The sequence below is a fragment of the Cervus elaphus genome, chromosome 12 (assembly GCF_910594005.1).
Source record: "Cervus elaphus chromosome 12, mCerEla1.1, whole genome shotgun sequence".
In the NCBI taxonomy this organism is placed as follows: Eukaryota; Metazoa; Chordata; class Mammalia; order Artiodactyla; family Cervidae; genus Cervus; species Cervus elaphus.
In genome coordinates, this window is record NC_057826.1 from 36,431,361 (window position 1) to 36,446,880 (window position 15,520).

Below are 15,520 nucleotides of genomic sequence, written 5' to 3' on the forward strand. Positions count from 1 at the left end.
TGGCTCAGTGGGTAAAGAATTCACCTGCAATGCAGGAGACACAGGAGACTCGGATTCAATCCCTGGGTCTAGAAGATCCCCTGGAGGAGGAAATGGCAACCCCTCCAGTATTCTTGCCTGAAAAATCTTATGGACAGAGGAGCCTGGTGAGCTACAGTCCAAGAGGTCGCAAAGAGTCAGACACGACTGAGCGACTAAGAATGCATGGGGAACCAAGATCCTGCAAGCTGCCAAAAAAAGAAAAAACCAACAAAGCCTGCCCTTCCTTCCTGATAAGGTCATGCTGAGGATTAAATGAGATAATGGAGGAGAAAGCTCTCTAATCTGTAAAGCATTATGCAAATATTTGCTGTCTTCATCAGTGGTATCTGAAAAGGGTCAAGATGCCAGAGGACAGGGAAGTGAAAGCCAAGAACCCAGTGATGAAGGTGACACAGTATTTAATCTGCTATGTGGAGACAGGCCCTTCCCCATTTTACCCAGTCCAGAGACAGCCAGGCAGCTGCTGCTAGCACATGTGGTTCTTCTGGAGCGTGTAATATGGGGGACAACGTACAGAGTGATGTCAGCTTCTAATCACTGTTTTGCAAAGCTGCTGATAGTCTGGGTTGTTTGCTAAAATGAAACCAGAAAGGCTATAAGTTTGAGAAGCAGATGAAATGCTGGGATGTGGTTAAGTTAAACCCTTGTGAAATGAACTTTTCATTTATTAAAGACAGCCACGCCGCACCTCATCTTGGCTGGCATTTTCAGAGGGAGGCAGTATGATACGAGCTCTGGAATCAGATGTACCTGGCTTCCAATTTAAACCCTTTAGGATTCTCAGTACTCCCTGATTTTAAACTTTTGGAGCAAGTCATTCACTCCTCCAAAACTTGCTTTCCTTGTCTGTAAAGTGGGAATGATAATGTCTACCACAGAACTATTCTGAGGATTTACAAGAGAGAATATATGTAAATTGCTTAGCACTTTTGCTCAGCATATAAATAAAAGCTCAGTAAATATTAGCTATTGTTATTATTGTTAACCTAGAGGGACTGAGTATGTTGAATGACTCCTCAGGCTTCCTGACAATGTCACCTTTGAGGAAGGGGCCCTGATCGAGCCACTGTCTGTGGGGATCCATGCCTGCCGGCGAGCTGGAGTCACCCTGGGGAACAAGGTCCTTGTGTGTGGAGCTGGTAAGAAACAGATGTCGCTATGGTTATGAGTTCATTAAAGGGGAATGTGAGATCCCTCTGCCCATCTCATCCCCCATCCAAGGGCTGAAATCAATTCTCAAATCTCTCTAGTTAGGATTACAGTGCGCCATTCCTTCAATGACAAGCACTGTGCTAGATAAATATTTGCAGGCAAGGTAGCTAACTAATGTTATTTCCTAGGCAACATAACTCATTTGTTCACTTTAAAGAGTGCATTTGGGGATTATTTTTTCAACCCTTGGCAGGAAACTACGGAAATATTTTTGGGATTAAAGGGAAGGGTATCTTTTGGAGCTTTCAGATCATCCCAGAGAATTGGTCTCCCAGTCTTTCAAGAATGAGATGGCTACTACTTAGGACCAGCACAAATGAGTCCCAGCCCATGGGGAGCCAGCACTCTGCCCACATAGGCTTACAGCTAGCTCCTTCTTCCTCCTCTGCTTCCACCCAGCTGAACAAACCTGGCAACCTCAGATTGAATCATCTAAGCTTCTAACTGCTTCAGGTGACCCAGACAACATGCTTCACTCCTTGTGGGTGTGATCTGGTATACACTTTTTTATTATTATTGAGGTTTAACTGATGTATAACATTCTATTAGTCTCAGGTATATAATATAGTGATTTTTATATTTGTGTATATTGCAAAATGATCACCACAATAAGTCTAGTCAACCTCTGTCACCACATATAGTTATAAAAGCTTTTTCTCATGATGAGAACTTTAAGATCCGTTCTTTTAACAGCTTTCATATATGCAATACAGTATTATTAAGTATAGGCACCATGCTGTACATTCGATAACCAGGACTTATTTATTTTGTAACTGAAATTGTGTACCTTTTGACCCTCTTCATCCATTTCTTTACTGCCACCACCACCTCTGGCAATCCAGTCTAGTCTCCCTAAGTATGAGCTCAGGGCTTTTATGGCTGAATAATATTCCATGTGTATGTGTGTACACCACATTTTCTCCGTCTGTTCATCCACTGATGAACACTTAGATGGTTTCCATGTCTTGGCTATTGTAAATAATGCTGCAGTGATTATGGGAGTGGAGATACATTTTGAGTTAGTGCTTTCGTTTTCTTTGGATAAGATTCTACTTCTGAGCAGAAGTGGAATTGTCAGATCACATGGAAGTTCTAGTTTTAATTTTTAATTTAATCTCCATACTGTTTTCCATAGTGTTTGGACTGGTTTACATTCCCAACCAACAAATGCATAAGGTTTGCCTTTTCTCCATATCCTCCCTGACACCTGTTACTTGTTGTGTTTTTGATAAAAGCCTTGCTGACAGATGTGAAGTGATATCTCTTTGTAATATTGATTTGAATTTCTCTGATTATTGATGTTGAGCATCTTTTCATGTTTATGTTGCCCATCTGTATGTATTCTTTGGAAACCTGTCAAGTCATATTCTCTGCCCATTTTTAAATTAGATTGTTTTTCTGCTGTTAAGTTGGGTAAGTTCTTTATATTTTTGGAGATTAATACCCGTATCAAATATATGATTTGCAAATATTTTTCTCCTACTCAACAAGTTGCTTTTTTCATTTTGTTGATGTTTCCTTTGTTATGCAGAAGTTTTTTAGTTTGATATGGTCCCAGTTGTTTATTTTTTATTTTTATTTTTTTTGCCACACCATGCAGCTTGCAGTATCTTAGTTACCTGATCAAAGCCTGAACCTGGGCCCTTGGCAGTGAAAACATGGAGTCCTAACCACTGGACTGCCAGGGAATTTCCCGCTTGTTTATTTTTGCTTTTATTGCCATTGTTTTTGCTGTCAAATCCAAAAACTCATCAAGACTGATGTCAAGGAGCTTACTACCTATGTTTTCTTCTAGGAGTTTTAGGGTTTCAGGTCTTATGTTCAAATCATTAATCCATTTTGAGCTAATCCTTAAACACTTTGTGACTGATTTTCTTTGGCAGGGCCAAATAAGTGACTGCAGGGCTTCCTATGAGGGGTGAGGGTGTAGAACAGACGTGCCTCAATGAGCCAAGCAGACGGTAGGATCCACGTGACAGGTTTTTTCTTTTTAATCTGCAAAAGTAATACATTTTTGCCTTAGAAAAAGAAATTAAATTAAATTAAATTATACCATGCCTGCACACGTGTGAACAAACACACACAAAAATTCACTGACAGCGCCATCAGCCTGAGAGGACCATTGGTAAGAATTTGGTGTAGAATCTTTGTTTTGTTTTTGTTTGTTTTATTCATTAGATCATTCTAAATGATCATGCTTCATTTTACCTACTCTTTAAAAAAGCATCAATATATTGTGAACATTTTTCTATGTCAATAGTTAAGAGTTAGATGACATATATTTTTTTCTTTTTTTTGCCACACCACATGGCTTGTGGGATCTTAGGTTGTTGACCAGGGATCAAACCCATGCCATTGGCAGAGAAAGCACAGGGTCCTAACAGCTGGACCTCCAGGGAATTCCTCTTTTTAGTAGCTGTATGGTGTCCTGCTGTAGTTTACTTAACCTGTTTGTTGGCTATTTCCTAGCGTTTTGCTTTCTGGGCAAACTCACTAACTCACTTTTGGAGTGTCCAAAAAGTAGATCCTCAAAGGCATTCTGCATAACTTTATTTGTGGTCTGGTTTTTGTGTTAAAACCATCTAGCACACCGATAAAATGGGGAAGCAGGTGATCTTTGGGCTGATTCTTAGGCACCCGAACATCCTGGAGCTGCCTGAGCAACTGGGTCAACCTAGGACACCCTGACAGGAGGTCCTCAGGGCTCACCTTAAAGGATACGTCTCACCCTGGGGAGACATGAGGGGTTCTGAAAAGGTGGGTAGGGGGCAAAGAGAACAGGAGCCCAGCACTGGGAGCAGATTCCAGGTAGAGAACAAATACCCATGTGTTCATTTACTCACGCACTCAACAAACAGTTGTTAAGGTCTCACTGTATGTCAGGGACTGCGGCAGAGATGCTAGAGGCCCACAGAAGATACAGTTCCTGTCCCTGGCCTGGACAAGGGGGAGAGCTGGTGTTCGATATTTCAAAATTGTCTCCTATTTCCTCTTTTATTCAGGGCCAATTGGACTGGTCAGTTTGCTTGCAGCCAAGGCAATGGGTGCAGCTCAAGTGGTGGTGACTGGTAAGTTTTTCTTAAGAAAACCACTGATATGGTTTTCTTCTTTCTAAATCTCCTTAAGGCAGGAGCAGCTGGGTCTACAGTTTTGAGGCAGGGGCATGAAACCTGTTTTCTTCCTGGAGTACTGGGTTTTTAGAGAGGCTCCTGCTCTTTTCTTCTGGGTTCCAGGGGATGACCAAGTCAGGGCTTAGGAGGAGACTCTTTTGAAGCTTCCGGGAGAGGGTGGCTGCTGCAGAAAAGAGAACCTGGCTCTTTATATGTGAATCTCAGATACTTATACTGCCCATTTGGTCCTAAGAAGAGACTCAGCCCTTGTTTGACCAAACTCAGAGGGTGTGTGTGTGTGAGTGTGTGTGTGATGTGAAGTTAGTCGAGTGTGTGATATGTTTATAAGAGGATGTTTATGTGTGAAATATGTGATATGAATGAGAGACATGAGTGTGTATGTGTGAGAAGAGGTTATCTGACAGCATATGTGAGTATGTGAGTGTAGAGCGGTGTGGTATAAACTGAAGCTGTGTGTATGTATGTGGAGAAGGCATCTGTGAGAGAGTGTGTATGTATGTGTGTAACGAATCTGAGAGTGTGTGGGTGAATGTGTAGAGTTGTGTGCTGTATGGGGTGTTGTGAGTATTTAAGGGAATGGGGTGCAGAAGGGTGTCACTGTGTGTTTTGTATGAGGAGGTGAGAGAGTGTAGGTGTGTAGCTGTGGAGAGCTGTGTGGTTGGTATGGGGGTATATGGGGATATAGAAGAGTGTGCATGTTTGAGAAGTTATCGAGAGATTGTATGTGAGGGTGTGTGTGTTCAAAGAGTGTGTGTGTTGGGCTCAGCCACACCACTACACAGAGCTTCCTTGCCATCAGAATCTGCATCTTCATTTTGGCTCCCTAATCCACCGTCCAGTTTCTTAGTTTGAAAGAAACTTTTGTTCAACTTTAGATCTGTCAGCCTCTCGGTTGTCTAAAGCCAAGGAAGTCGGGGCTGATTTCATCCTCCAGATCTCCAACGAGAGCCCTCAGGAAATAGCCAAGAAAGTGGAAGGCCTGCTGGGCAGCAAGCCAGAAGTCACAATTGAGTGCACAGGGGTGGAGACCTCCATCCAGGCCGGCATCTACGTGAGTAGGGATAAGATGAAAGTGTTAAGTCAGTCATGTCCAACTCTTTGCGACCCACTGGACTGCAGCCCACCAGGCTCCTCTGTCCATGGGATTTCCCAGGGAAGAATACTGGAGTGGGTTGCCATTCCCTTCTCCAGGGACTGTTCCTGACCCAGGGGTCGAACCCAGGTCTGCCGCCTTGCAGACAGCTTCTTTACCATTTGAACCATCAGGGGCCCAGTAGGAATAAGGGTAGCTGAAGCCGGTGGGCAGCTTCGGGTAAGCAGCCCAGGGTGGTGAACCAGTAGAAGGCTTCCTTGGATAACACTTCCCCACTGATTTGCTGTGTGGCACACACCCCCCCCTCCCCACCCCACTCCCCCTGCAAAACAAAATTAGGTAATCCCTTGTTATCTGCTTTCTTATCTCTTATGAAGGTAATGACGCTTCCCCAACATCCTCATTGGGTCATTGTGATGTTCAAACTAGGCCACAGATACACACGGGCCTTCAAAGATGTTAAGTGACTCATACCTTTAGGATAGGATTTTGCCAAGTAGTGCTCTTGGTAAAAAAAAGAAAAAATAAAGAAAAAAATCAATAGGAGGAACAGGGAACCATACCTTATATGAGTGTGGGAAATCCCTATCTTGTTTTATTGAGGAAAACTGCAGTCTTTGAGTCATCGATACAAGGTGACGGGCACTAGTTCAGTTAGTTACAAAGGTGAGGTGAGTTTTTAGGGTCACAGTTGTCTTCTGCTGTTCCCTAGGAACAAATAAGCTGCCAATACCTGACCCACCCCTTAGCAACCCACCAGTAATTTATGGATGTTGGAAGGGGAGGGGCAGGGAGGAGTAGCACTGCCAAAGTATGAGGAAAAGAAAGAAGAGCTCGCTCTGCTCTCCACCATGGGCCATGTTCTTGGCTGAGTGCTTTATAGACATGGTCCTAATCTGCATAATAGCCCTGACAGTGAGTTCTCATTTTACACATTTTATGATGAGAGAAGCCCAGAGACTTGCCTGGAGCACATTACTCCAATACCTGGGCTTTCCTTGCTCCATCTGGCTGCTCCAGAGGGGAAGAGATTGAGGGGCCAGGAGCCAGTTCTGGGGTAGAAGGGGCTGGGCTGGGGAGAACGGTGGCAGCTGCCGCCCCTGGGCACTCCTGCCCTGTTCCCCAGCCTGCTTTCTCACAACAGCACATGCCTCTGCCCTTCCTTCTGAGTCACACTGAGTCAAGCACAAGGGCACTTTCCACCATGCAAGACATTTGGGAAAAGCTGATGCCTCAAGCTGTGTGGCACAGCCCTCGAGCCTGGCACCCAAGCAGAGCTGCCTTCCCCTCTGCCTACCAAGATGCCTGTGACTCTGGGGTGTCAGGGAAGCAACAGGAGAAGGCAGAGCAGGTGCCACTTTTGCCCTGACCTGTTCCAGCCAGAATCAACCAGCTCTCTGCTCCACCGTCAGAGGTGGTCAGCGTCACCATGTGGGAATGGAGCTAAAACAAACCGAAATCCAGCGGGCATTGAGCCTATGTGTTACCGGTGGAGTCATGTTGACCCGTGGCATATCTTGGGTTCCTGCTATATGCCTGGTTCTGTGCCAGACACCTTGAGGGCTTGACCAGTAAGGTGTGTCTGCTGTTTTTGAGTCGTTGACAGGTCAGTGACCCCCCACTCAACAGAGAGGCAGTAAAAGTTATGGCTTCATAGGGCAAGGCCTTCTTTCCTCTATGCCCTGCCTGGAGGGCATCTGAGGACAGTTGGCATCTCCATTTGGTGGTGGTGGGCGCCCAGCTGCCAGTTACCTATGGTGGGTGTGGAGGCAGTAAATGTGACACGAGGGCCTTGCGAAGCCTTCAGCCGGTGCATGTCCTGAGTTGGCAGTGGAGCCATCATGCATGACAGGTGCTGCCAAATGCTACAGCTCACTCTGCCAGTGGGCAGGTTAGGTGAAGGCACCTTATGAACATACCTTAGAGTCAATTTTCTGCCATGTTGTGTCTGGATAATATTCATAAGGAGACCTAGCAAATGCTTGTGGTTGAATTGATGTCATCTCCTTGTTGTGAAAGTCACACCCACTAAGCAGTGGCCTGAGCATTCCTTTGCTTGTGGTCAGTAAGCTACTGGCCTCCTGGCAGCTTGTGATGACCAGTTCAGTGGTGCTTCTCTCCCTTCTTACCAGGTAGAGAGGAAATGCTGAGTGGACAGCAGGTTTCCTGGGAAGTTTCTCAGTGTATTCCGTGGCTCACTCACCAAATCTGAGTCCCTCCCCTCCAGTGAGGACAGCAACATTTTCCAGTCATGAGATACCCTTTCCTTGGCTGACAGTGTTTGTATGTCACAGGTGGTCTGTAAGTGACTGCTCCTCATTTAAAACCGAAAATGAACTAAGTGTTGAGCCCATCCTAGTGCCAGCCTCTGTGACTGTTACCCCATCAGCCCTGCTATGGGAAGGCATCATTCCCATTCTTACACATGAGGAAACCATGGCTGACAGCACCATCTCGGGGCCCACAGATCAAAAATACAAATGCCAGGAGTCATCCCTACCCTGCAGACTTCTCTCCAGGATGTAGCCTTCCCCTCGGAGACAATCTGTGATGTGTGCTGTCTTAAATCTCTGTGGTTAGCACTTAGAATGGCCCCCAGTAACTGCTTTCTACTATTAGCTATAATAAAAACTTAGCAGGAGCAAATTGTCCATTTTTCTGTCTCTCACTACTCTGAGCACAGTGATTCCCCCAAATCTCTGGAGCAGGCTCAGCACTTATGTAAAGTTATGTGGAGGTTGTCAGGGGAAATTTTGCTCTCCTGCCTGCTCCAAAGAGGAAATTGATGACTCCATTATGACATACCGTTGAGGTGAATGTCCCTGGAACAAAGATTTCTAATTGCCAGCCTTCACATACAAGGCAGTTTTTATTTTTTAAAGCATTTTAATTAATTATTTATTGGCCACACAGCTTTTGGGATTTTTTATTTCCCCCACCAGGGATCGAACCTGTGCCCCCTGCAGTGGTAGCTGGGAGTCTTAACCACTGGACCACCAGGGAAGCCCCTAAAGCAGTTGTTGAACCACACAATTCGTATGCCCTCCCCATTGGTATAGTGTTTGGTAGTTGGTGGTCCCTTAGAAATATGACCCTCTGTCTGGTGGGTGAGCACTCTGGAGGAGGAAGTAGCTGACACTGACATCTGATACAAAGTAAAGCTTTGAAAGATGCTCAGAGGCTGCTGAAGAGTCAGCCTTGGTTGCAGGGGAGATCCTCATTGCTCTCTGGAGAAACTTTGCTGTTTCCTGGGATGCTGTGGGCAGCAGGAGATGCTCCCACTGTGCCTCCACTGATAAAGTGCATTCAGGACCTTTAAAGGAGACCGCATTCACTCTGCTGCTCTGTTGAGTTTGGTTAACATGCTAAAGAGTTCAGCTGTATAAAAAGAATCAAACTGTCTGAAATTTCTGGATATTTACCTATTTTTATGGCAACAGTGAGCTTTCCACATGTGCTAGTGGTAAAGATCCCACCTGCCAGTGAAGGAGACATAAGAGACACAGGTTCGATTCCTGAATTGGAAAGATCCCCTGGAGGGCATGGCAGCCCACCCCAGTACCCTTGCCTAGAGAATCCTGTGGACTGAGGTGCCTGGCAGGCTATAGTCCATGGGGTGGCAGAGTCAGACATGACTGAAGCGACTTAGCACGCATGCATCCACATGGCAACAGGGCTACTGTGAGTGGGGTCTGTATTTTCTCATTTTCTTAGTTTTCTGTCCTTACTTCTTCTTCAGGCTACTCATTCTGGTGGGACCCTGGTGCTGGTGGGGCTGGGCTCTGAGATGACCAGCGTGCCCCTTGTGCATGCAGCCACCAGGGAGGTGGACATCAAGGGCGTGTTTCGATACTGCAATACGTGAGTATGTTGTGGGTGAACCAGGCTGGCGAGCGGCCAGCAAGTCCAGGGGAGGCCCTCCACGGCCTCTGGGACCAAGAGGTTCTGTCTATTTATTCATGAGAGGCACTCCCTGGCTGCATTGCGAGCCATGCAATATGATAAGGCTCCAAAGAGAGAGCTGACAGGTCTGTAGGGAGAGAGGGAGGGAGGGAGATTGTGAGGCATGCTCTTCTTGAATGTCTGCCCCTCATTGCCCAGGCACTCTCTTTTCCATTTCTAAGTGGCCAGATCTCCACCTTCCCTCTTTAAAGAGAAGAAGGAAAGAAATGAGGACAACCACAAGAACTCAAGTTCCTTGGTTCCCACTCCCGGTCCCCAGGTCCCACCCTGGGAAGAGACAGGGTCTTAATAAATGCCAACATATGTTTTGTGGCTCAATCCTCTCCCTGCTGGGGAACTCTGTCCAGGACCATCGTCCCCACCAGGGGCCCTTTCTCCCATTTTAGAGTTTGTACCCGTCCCCTCAACAGAGTGCTGTTTTTTTCCAGTGAATTCTGCCAAATGAACTGCTACACGGTGTGATTTGATCGTTCTGGGCTGCCGCCCTGAGGCTATCTACCTTTTCACAGTGGCTTATGTATGCCTTAGGCCTTCATGCCAGAGAAATTCTAGGCTTCATGGCAGACGTTGCATTTGAGAACAGACTCCGTACTCCTGAATTACAAAAAACAAATAAGTGTGGCCAAGCTGATCTTCTTGGTAGTTTTGGGGCCCTCCCTCTTTTCCTCCTGAAGGTTGAGTGTAATACTTGTGATCTTTTTCAGATGGCCGATGGCGATTTCAATGCTTGCATCCAAGTCTGTGAATGTAAAGCCCTTGGTCACCCATCGGTTTCCTCTGGAGAAAGCTCTGGAGGCCTTTGAAACATCCAAAAGGGGTTTGGGGTTGAAAGTCATGATCAAGTGTGACCCCAACGACCAGAATCCATGATGTGACTTGAGCTCTGTCGTTGTCCCCACTCTCAGCATGTTGGGGTTCAATGGTTGACTGGGAATGGTGGAAGTTTCTTTTGAGTAGTTAGAATAATTAAAATAATTCATTGTAAGCAGAGAGCCTTACGCTGGGGAGTTGTTGTGCCTTAAAAACACAAGTAAGGAGAATTTGGGGGAACTTGTAGTCAGGATGACCTGTTTATGCTGATCAAAGTTCAAGTAAAGCAGAGCTTGGCAGGCAAGTGCTGGGAACTCCCCTTCTTCCTGGAGTGCCTGGAAGTTGAATAAGGAAAGAAATCTGCCTATTGAATTCCTGCTTCTAGTGTGACTGTGGCCAGATGGGAGATGGTAGCTCAGGTAAGAAGAGACCATTTACAACTTTATCAAGACTTAAGTGGCCCAGAACCTGATTTTCACAAAAATCTGCAGCTCCGGGTTGAGGGTAAAAGGTTGTGAACAATTTTACTTCAGAACACAGTGCCTCTCCCTCGAAACAAGGGCTATTTGGTTTGATGACAAAAGGAGAATAAGGGACTCACTTTCCTGAATCTAGGACATATAAAAATCAAACAAATAAAACTGAAATCTCATATGAAATCAAACCAGCTTGTATTCCTTAATTGTAGAAATAGACAAGGAACTTTGCAGCACTGCTTGGAGAATTACCTCTTCAGATCCTGAGAATTCTGTGTGACTTATTTTGCAAGGTGAAGAATCACCTTCCCAATGTGCCCGACCTGCACTCTTTTGCACATTTGGGGGCAGCCACTGCAGGCTTCTTTGTTACTAGGCAGCCAGGAGGTGCCTACCTAAGGACAGACACTGGGAGTCCTCATGGTAGACCTTAAATCGCATTCAGACTAGCCCAGGAGAGTTTGGGCAGTACACCTGTCTTACCCCACAGGATTAGCATGCCATTCTAGGCTCAGAGCTCACTAATGATTATTAGACAATTTGTTTAGTTCCAGTCTTTATGAGCAGGAAACTTTTTCCCTCCTCAGAGCCAATTAAGGGTCTTGGTACCTTTCTGTCTGATTGAGTGATAGCTCTGACCTTGTCTGTTTTAATTATGGGATTTTCCTGGGTAAGATTGGGGCCTAAAACACACCATGCCATTTGTGACTTTGAGGTTACTGGTCACGAATGAGGATACGGTAGCTGGGACATGATTTGGACTGCAGTCCTACCCCTCAGTTCAGCTAGGGTTGGCGGGCGAGTTTGAAGAGGTTCTGGTTTTCTCGTGACCAGGGAAGGCTGTAACCAGTGCCTGGAGTTCCTCAAACTGATTTGGGTAATAAATTCTGCTTGTACTACATGACTGCTACCCCCATTTGTGGCCTTGTTTGGGGAGAAATTGACTTTGGCTACCCATTTCACAAAAGGAAACATCTGGGGTTTTTGAGAGTGACGCATTTTCTGCATCAAGTACAATTTTCATTGACTGTTGAAAACTTAATGATCTCTAATCCTCACAGCAAGCCAAATATAATTATTTTACAACTAAGGAAATAGAGAGATCAAGTAATTTGCTTGATCTCACGCTGCTTTTTATTTCTCGGGTTATCTTTGGAGTTATCTTGCATTTACACACAGCACACGCACACACTCAGGAGTCACACCACTTCCTTCCCTAAGTCCTGTTTAGATAGGGCCAAACTTGCTGGCTCCCTTCTCTTGAAACTCTTTCCAGCTCAGTGATGCCTGATGTTCTTGAACGTGGGCTGAGAAAGACTCTTCCCTTTCTAGATGGAAGTCTTCCAATAGAAATACCCCTAAAGGAGGTGGACTCACTATGTTAAATTCACAAGTAGCCACTCTTCCTCTGATTGTGATTCGGTGGAGGGAGGAAGCCACTGAACCTGAAAAGGACTTAGGAGTTGCAGTGGGGACTCCTGGAAAGGTAGGGCCACCAAGGACAAAAACATGTGGCTCACTTCACAATGGTGATGGGGCTAGATCTTCTATGTTAAGGTCTTGGAGCCTCTACTCCCTGGTCCGTTGAATGGGCTTCCTGATACCTCCATGCGAGCAGTTTCAAGGAGTGAATGGGCTGATTGAAACCAGTTCAGGAAACACTTTCCATTTCCAAATCCCCCCAGAGCTCTACCTACTGTGATGTTTGACAGCTTCCCAAGCAGGGGCAGAGAGCGTGGTTGGTGGGAGAGGAAGTGGTATGGGATGAGATGCCAGCAAGTCCTCCAGGTCGCGAGAGGACCCAAGTCAGTGAACTGAGCTGTTGCTGGGGCTCCTTCTCTGCATCCATATTAAGACGGTCCCTCCATTGTTTGGAAGGGGTTGCAGGTAGCCCAGAAATTCAGTTCTTCTGCCACCTTCTCTAATTCAATAAATATTGATTCAGTGAATCAGTTCTGGAAACAAGAATATGAATTCCCCACGAGCTCCCCAAACTTGGGTGGCCTTGCTGGCCTGTGTGTGCTCTGTCACTGGTGTGTGGCACCAGCTAATATTGAAGACCCCACCCAGCTGACACTCCCAACTTGGGTGGAGAGCTGAGAAGAAGGACCCTGCCAGCAGGGTAAAGAGTGCAAGGGGCAGGCTGCCCTCGGACCTCAAAGGAGAGGGGGACAGTGCTCCAGCCACTTCCTCTTGCCATCCACCTTTGGCTATGGTGGATGCTGTCATAAGTCGCTTCTGGATCCCCCGTCCCTGGGTGTCAGGCCATCCCAGTCTCACTTCTATGAAACACAGTCCTGCCTCTTCCTTCCTGGTTCCTATCTTGCTCCAATTGGGAGAGCAAAGGAGTCTCATGGGAACTCGGTTGGACCAGAGGTTAAGAGTTGGGGGAAGAGACAGAATTTACTGGATATTTGCCTTTTCCCAGAACTGTCCTCTGCACACGATATCAGTCTGGGCTTGGAGTACAGAAGCCAATATACAGGACCCACATGCCTGGGTAGCAGGCAGGTCTCCAACTTCACTGTCGCATCCACACATCGCGGTCACCGAGGTCCATGAGGGCTCAGGGAGGGCGGCAGTGAGGCGGCCTGGCTGGGAACTCATCACCCTGTGGAGTAGGACCCCTTTAGGGGTGTCCCTCAGGCTCTAGATGTGAGTGCTCTTCTTGGGTTTCAGCTCCAGTCTTGTCTGTATGTTAATGGGTGGCTGGAGGGAGGAGAAAGGAGCTGTCTGTAGGAACACCCAAGTTCTTGGCATCACCTTATTCTACTCCTTAGCCTCAGGCTCTCAGGTGTGATCCTGAGGTGGAGGTTGCAGGCCCAGAGCTGGGCCTGGGGAGGTGTGGCCCCATCATTGACTTCCCTGTGTGTGGGCAGAGGTACAGTCTAGCTGTGGTTCTCCATGTAGGACCCCCAGGAGGGGGAGCCTGATGTGGGACTTGGTTCCCTTGCTTAATGGCGAGAGCCTCTGCAATTGTAGTTATCCTCCCATTTGTGGGTCATCCACTGGGGGATGTGCGACTTGACTATACTGCCCCTCCTGCTTGTCTTGTTGTGAGTCCTTTATTCCTTTCTTGGCTGTGCTGGGTCTTCATTGCTGGCATGTGGGCTTTCTTCAGTTGTGGCGCGAGGACTTCTCGTCGCAGTGTGCAGGCTTCTCTAGTTGCTGATTGGGAGCTCTAGAGTACCTGGGCTTTCCAGCCATGGTGCACAGGCCTCACTGCCCTGTGGCATGTGGAATCTTAGCTCCCTGACCAGGGACCAAACCTATGTCCCTTGAATTGGAAGGCAGACCCCCAACCACTGGACCACCAGGGAAGTCCTGTGATTCCTTCTTTACATCTTCAGTTGTAGATCTTTTCCGATAGTTTTCAGGTCTTTCTCATTAATAATTTGCTCTGTAAATAGTTGTAATTTTGGTGTGCCTGGGCGGGAAGGTGAGCTCAGGGTCTTCCTACTCTACCATCTTGGCCCCTCCCTTAACTGTGTCACACATCATTATTCTATATCACCATATCCCATCATATGGATATACCATTATTTATAAAGCAAATCACAGTGGTTTGGATATTTGGAGACTCTGCAGGGTTTTGAGCTTATGATAAAGTTTCAGTGACTATCCTTGTACATACATTTTCGTACTTATAACCTGCTCCTTCCTGAAGTTGTATTTTAGAATGACAATAGCTGGGTTGAAGAGTATACACCTTTTAAAGGTGACTTGATTAGAAAAGAAAACAGAATATTGAGACCATCTAAGAAAATCTGAGTTTGGGTATGCTTGAGTCCATGTACAGTGTGGGAGGATTCTGCAGAATGGGAGAGCTTTCAGAGATGGGGCCATGCAGCCACCAGCTCTCTGGCTTCAGGCCAACACTGGGAAAGCTGGAGACTTGGGCCTCCACCATCTGTAACCTGAACAGGACACCATTTCTTCAGGCCTTCATCTTCTTATTAGTAAACTCAGTATCCCTTCTAGCAGGATGTGAGAACAAACAGCTCCTGTAAAAGGCTGGTGTAGGATTCATGGGGAGTGGATCACTGTGGCATAGGGGACCCTCCGCTGTAAATAAACTTATACTAGAAGGCTCTCTCCACTCCACCAATCTTCAATGCCAGAGCACTCTGAGAGCCATTCACTTCAATAAGCCACTTGGAGGAAGTGAGGATGGTGTGTATAGAATGTTCCCTTTGGGCCCTGACCTCTCTTATATATGCAAATCAACGTGGTATAGAAAGAATTCAAATAGTTAATAAGATGCAAATCTTGGATTCTCAGACCTTGCAGATTGACAGTTTGTAGTACTCTTTTGGAAGTTCTGAGCAAGTGATTAAAATACAATTGTCACATTGCTTTTTTAAGCATGTATATATTTAACGCTGTGCATATATATATATAGCTTAACAATAGAATTTCAAGTGTTTTGCATATTTGTGTCATGTGTTTTCAGAAACACTAAAGTGAATCATTTTCCTTGTCACCCACGAAATGGAATGAAATAGGACTTCCAGCATTGATAATCTCAAGGATTTATAATTCTAAGGAACTTCTGGGAAAATTGCTAAGCAGAAGGTAGGACAACATATGAGCTTAGAGGGAGTGAATGAGGAAAAAGCTCAGAGGAAATGGAGCCAGTAATCTAGGGTAGGGTGAAGAAAGTGACTCAGCTGTGACCTTTGGAAACTGGGGTTGCTTGTTCTGGGGAGCAACAACTGGACTTACGGCACATCACAGGGGCAGACAGGCTCTAGCCAGAGCTACCCTGGGCACCCCAGACTTGGCTTCCCCTG

General features: G+C 46.2%; 1 protein-coding gene across 1 annotated transcript in view; it reads left to right on the forward strand.

The window, feature by feature from the left end:
• SORD (sorbitol dehydrogenase) overlaps positions 1-10,915 on the forward strand; it is a 31,864-nt gene extending 20,949 nt beyond the window's left edge. Inside the window, exons 5-9 of the mRNA XM_043920451.1 lie at positions 1,063-1,181; positions 4,257-4,322; positions 5,261-5,436; positions 9,218-9,339; positions 10,146-10,915. Of these exons, the coding sequence (XP_043776386.1) occupies positions 1,063-1,181; positions 4,257-4,322; positions 5,261-5,436; positions 9,218-9,339; positions 10,146-10,311 (649 nt within the window). The 3' untranslated portion in view covers positions 10,312-10,915. The remainder of the gene's footprint in view (positions 1-1,062; positions 1,182-4,256; positions 4,323-5,260; positions 5,437-9,217; positions 9,340-10,145) is intronic.
• Positions 10,916-15,520: the final 4,605 nt, after the last annotated feature.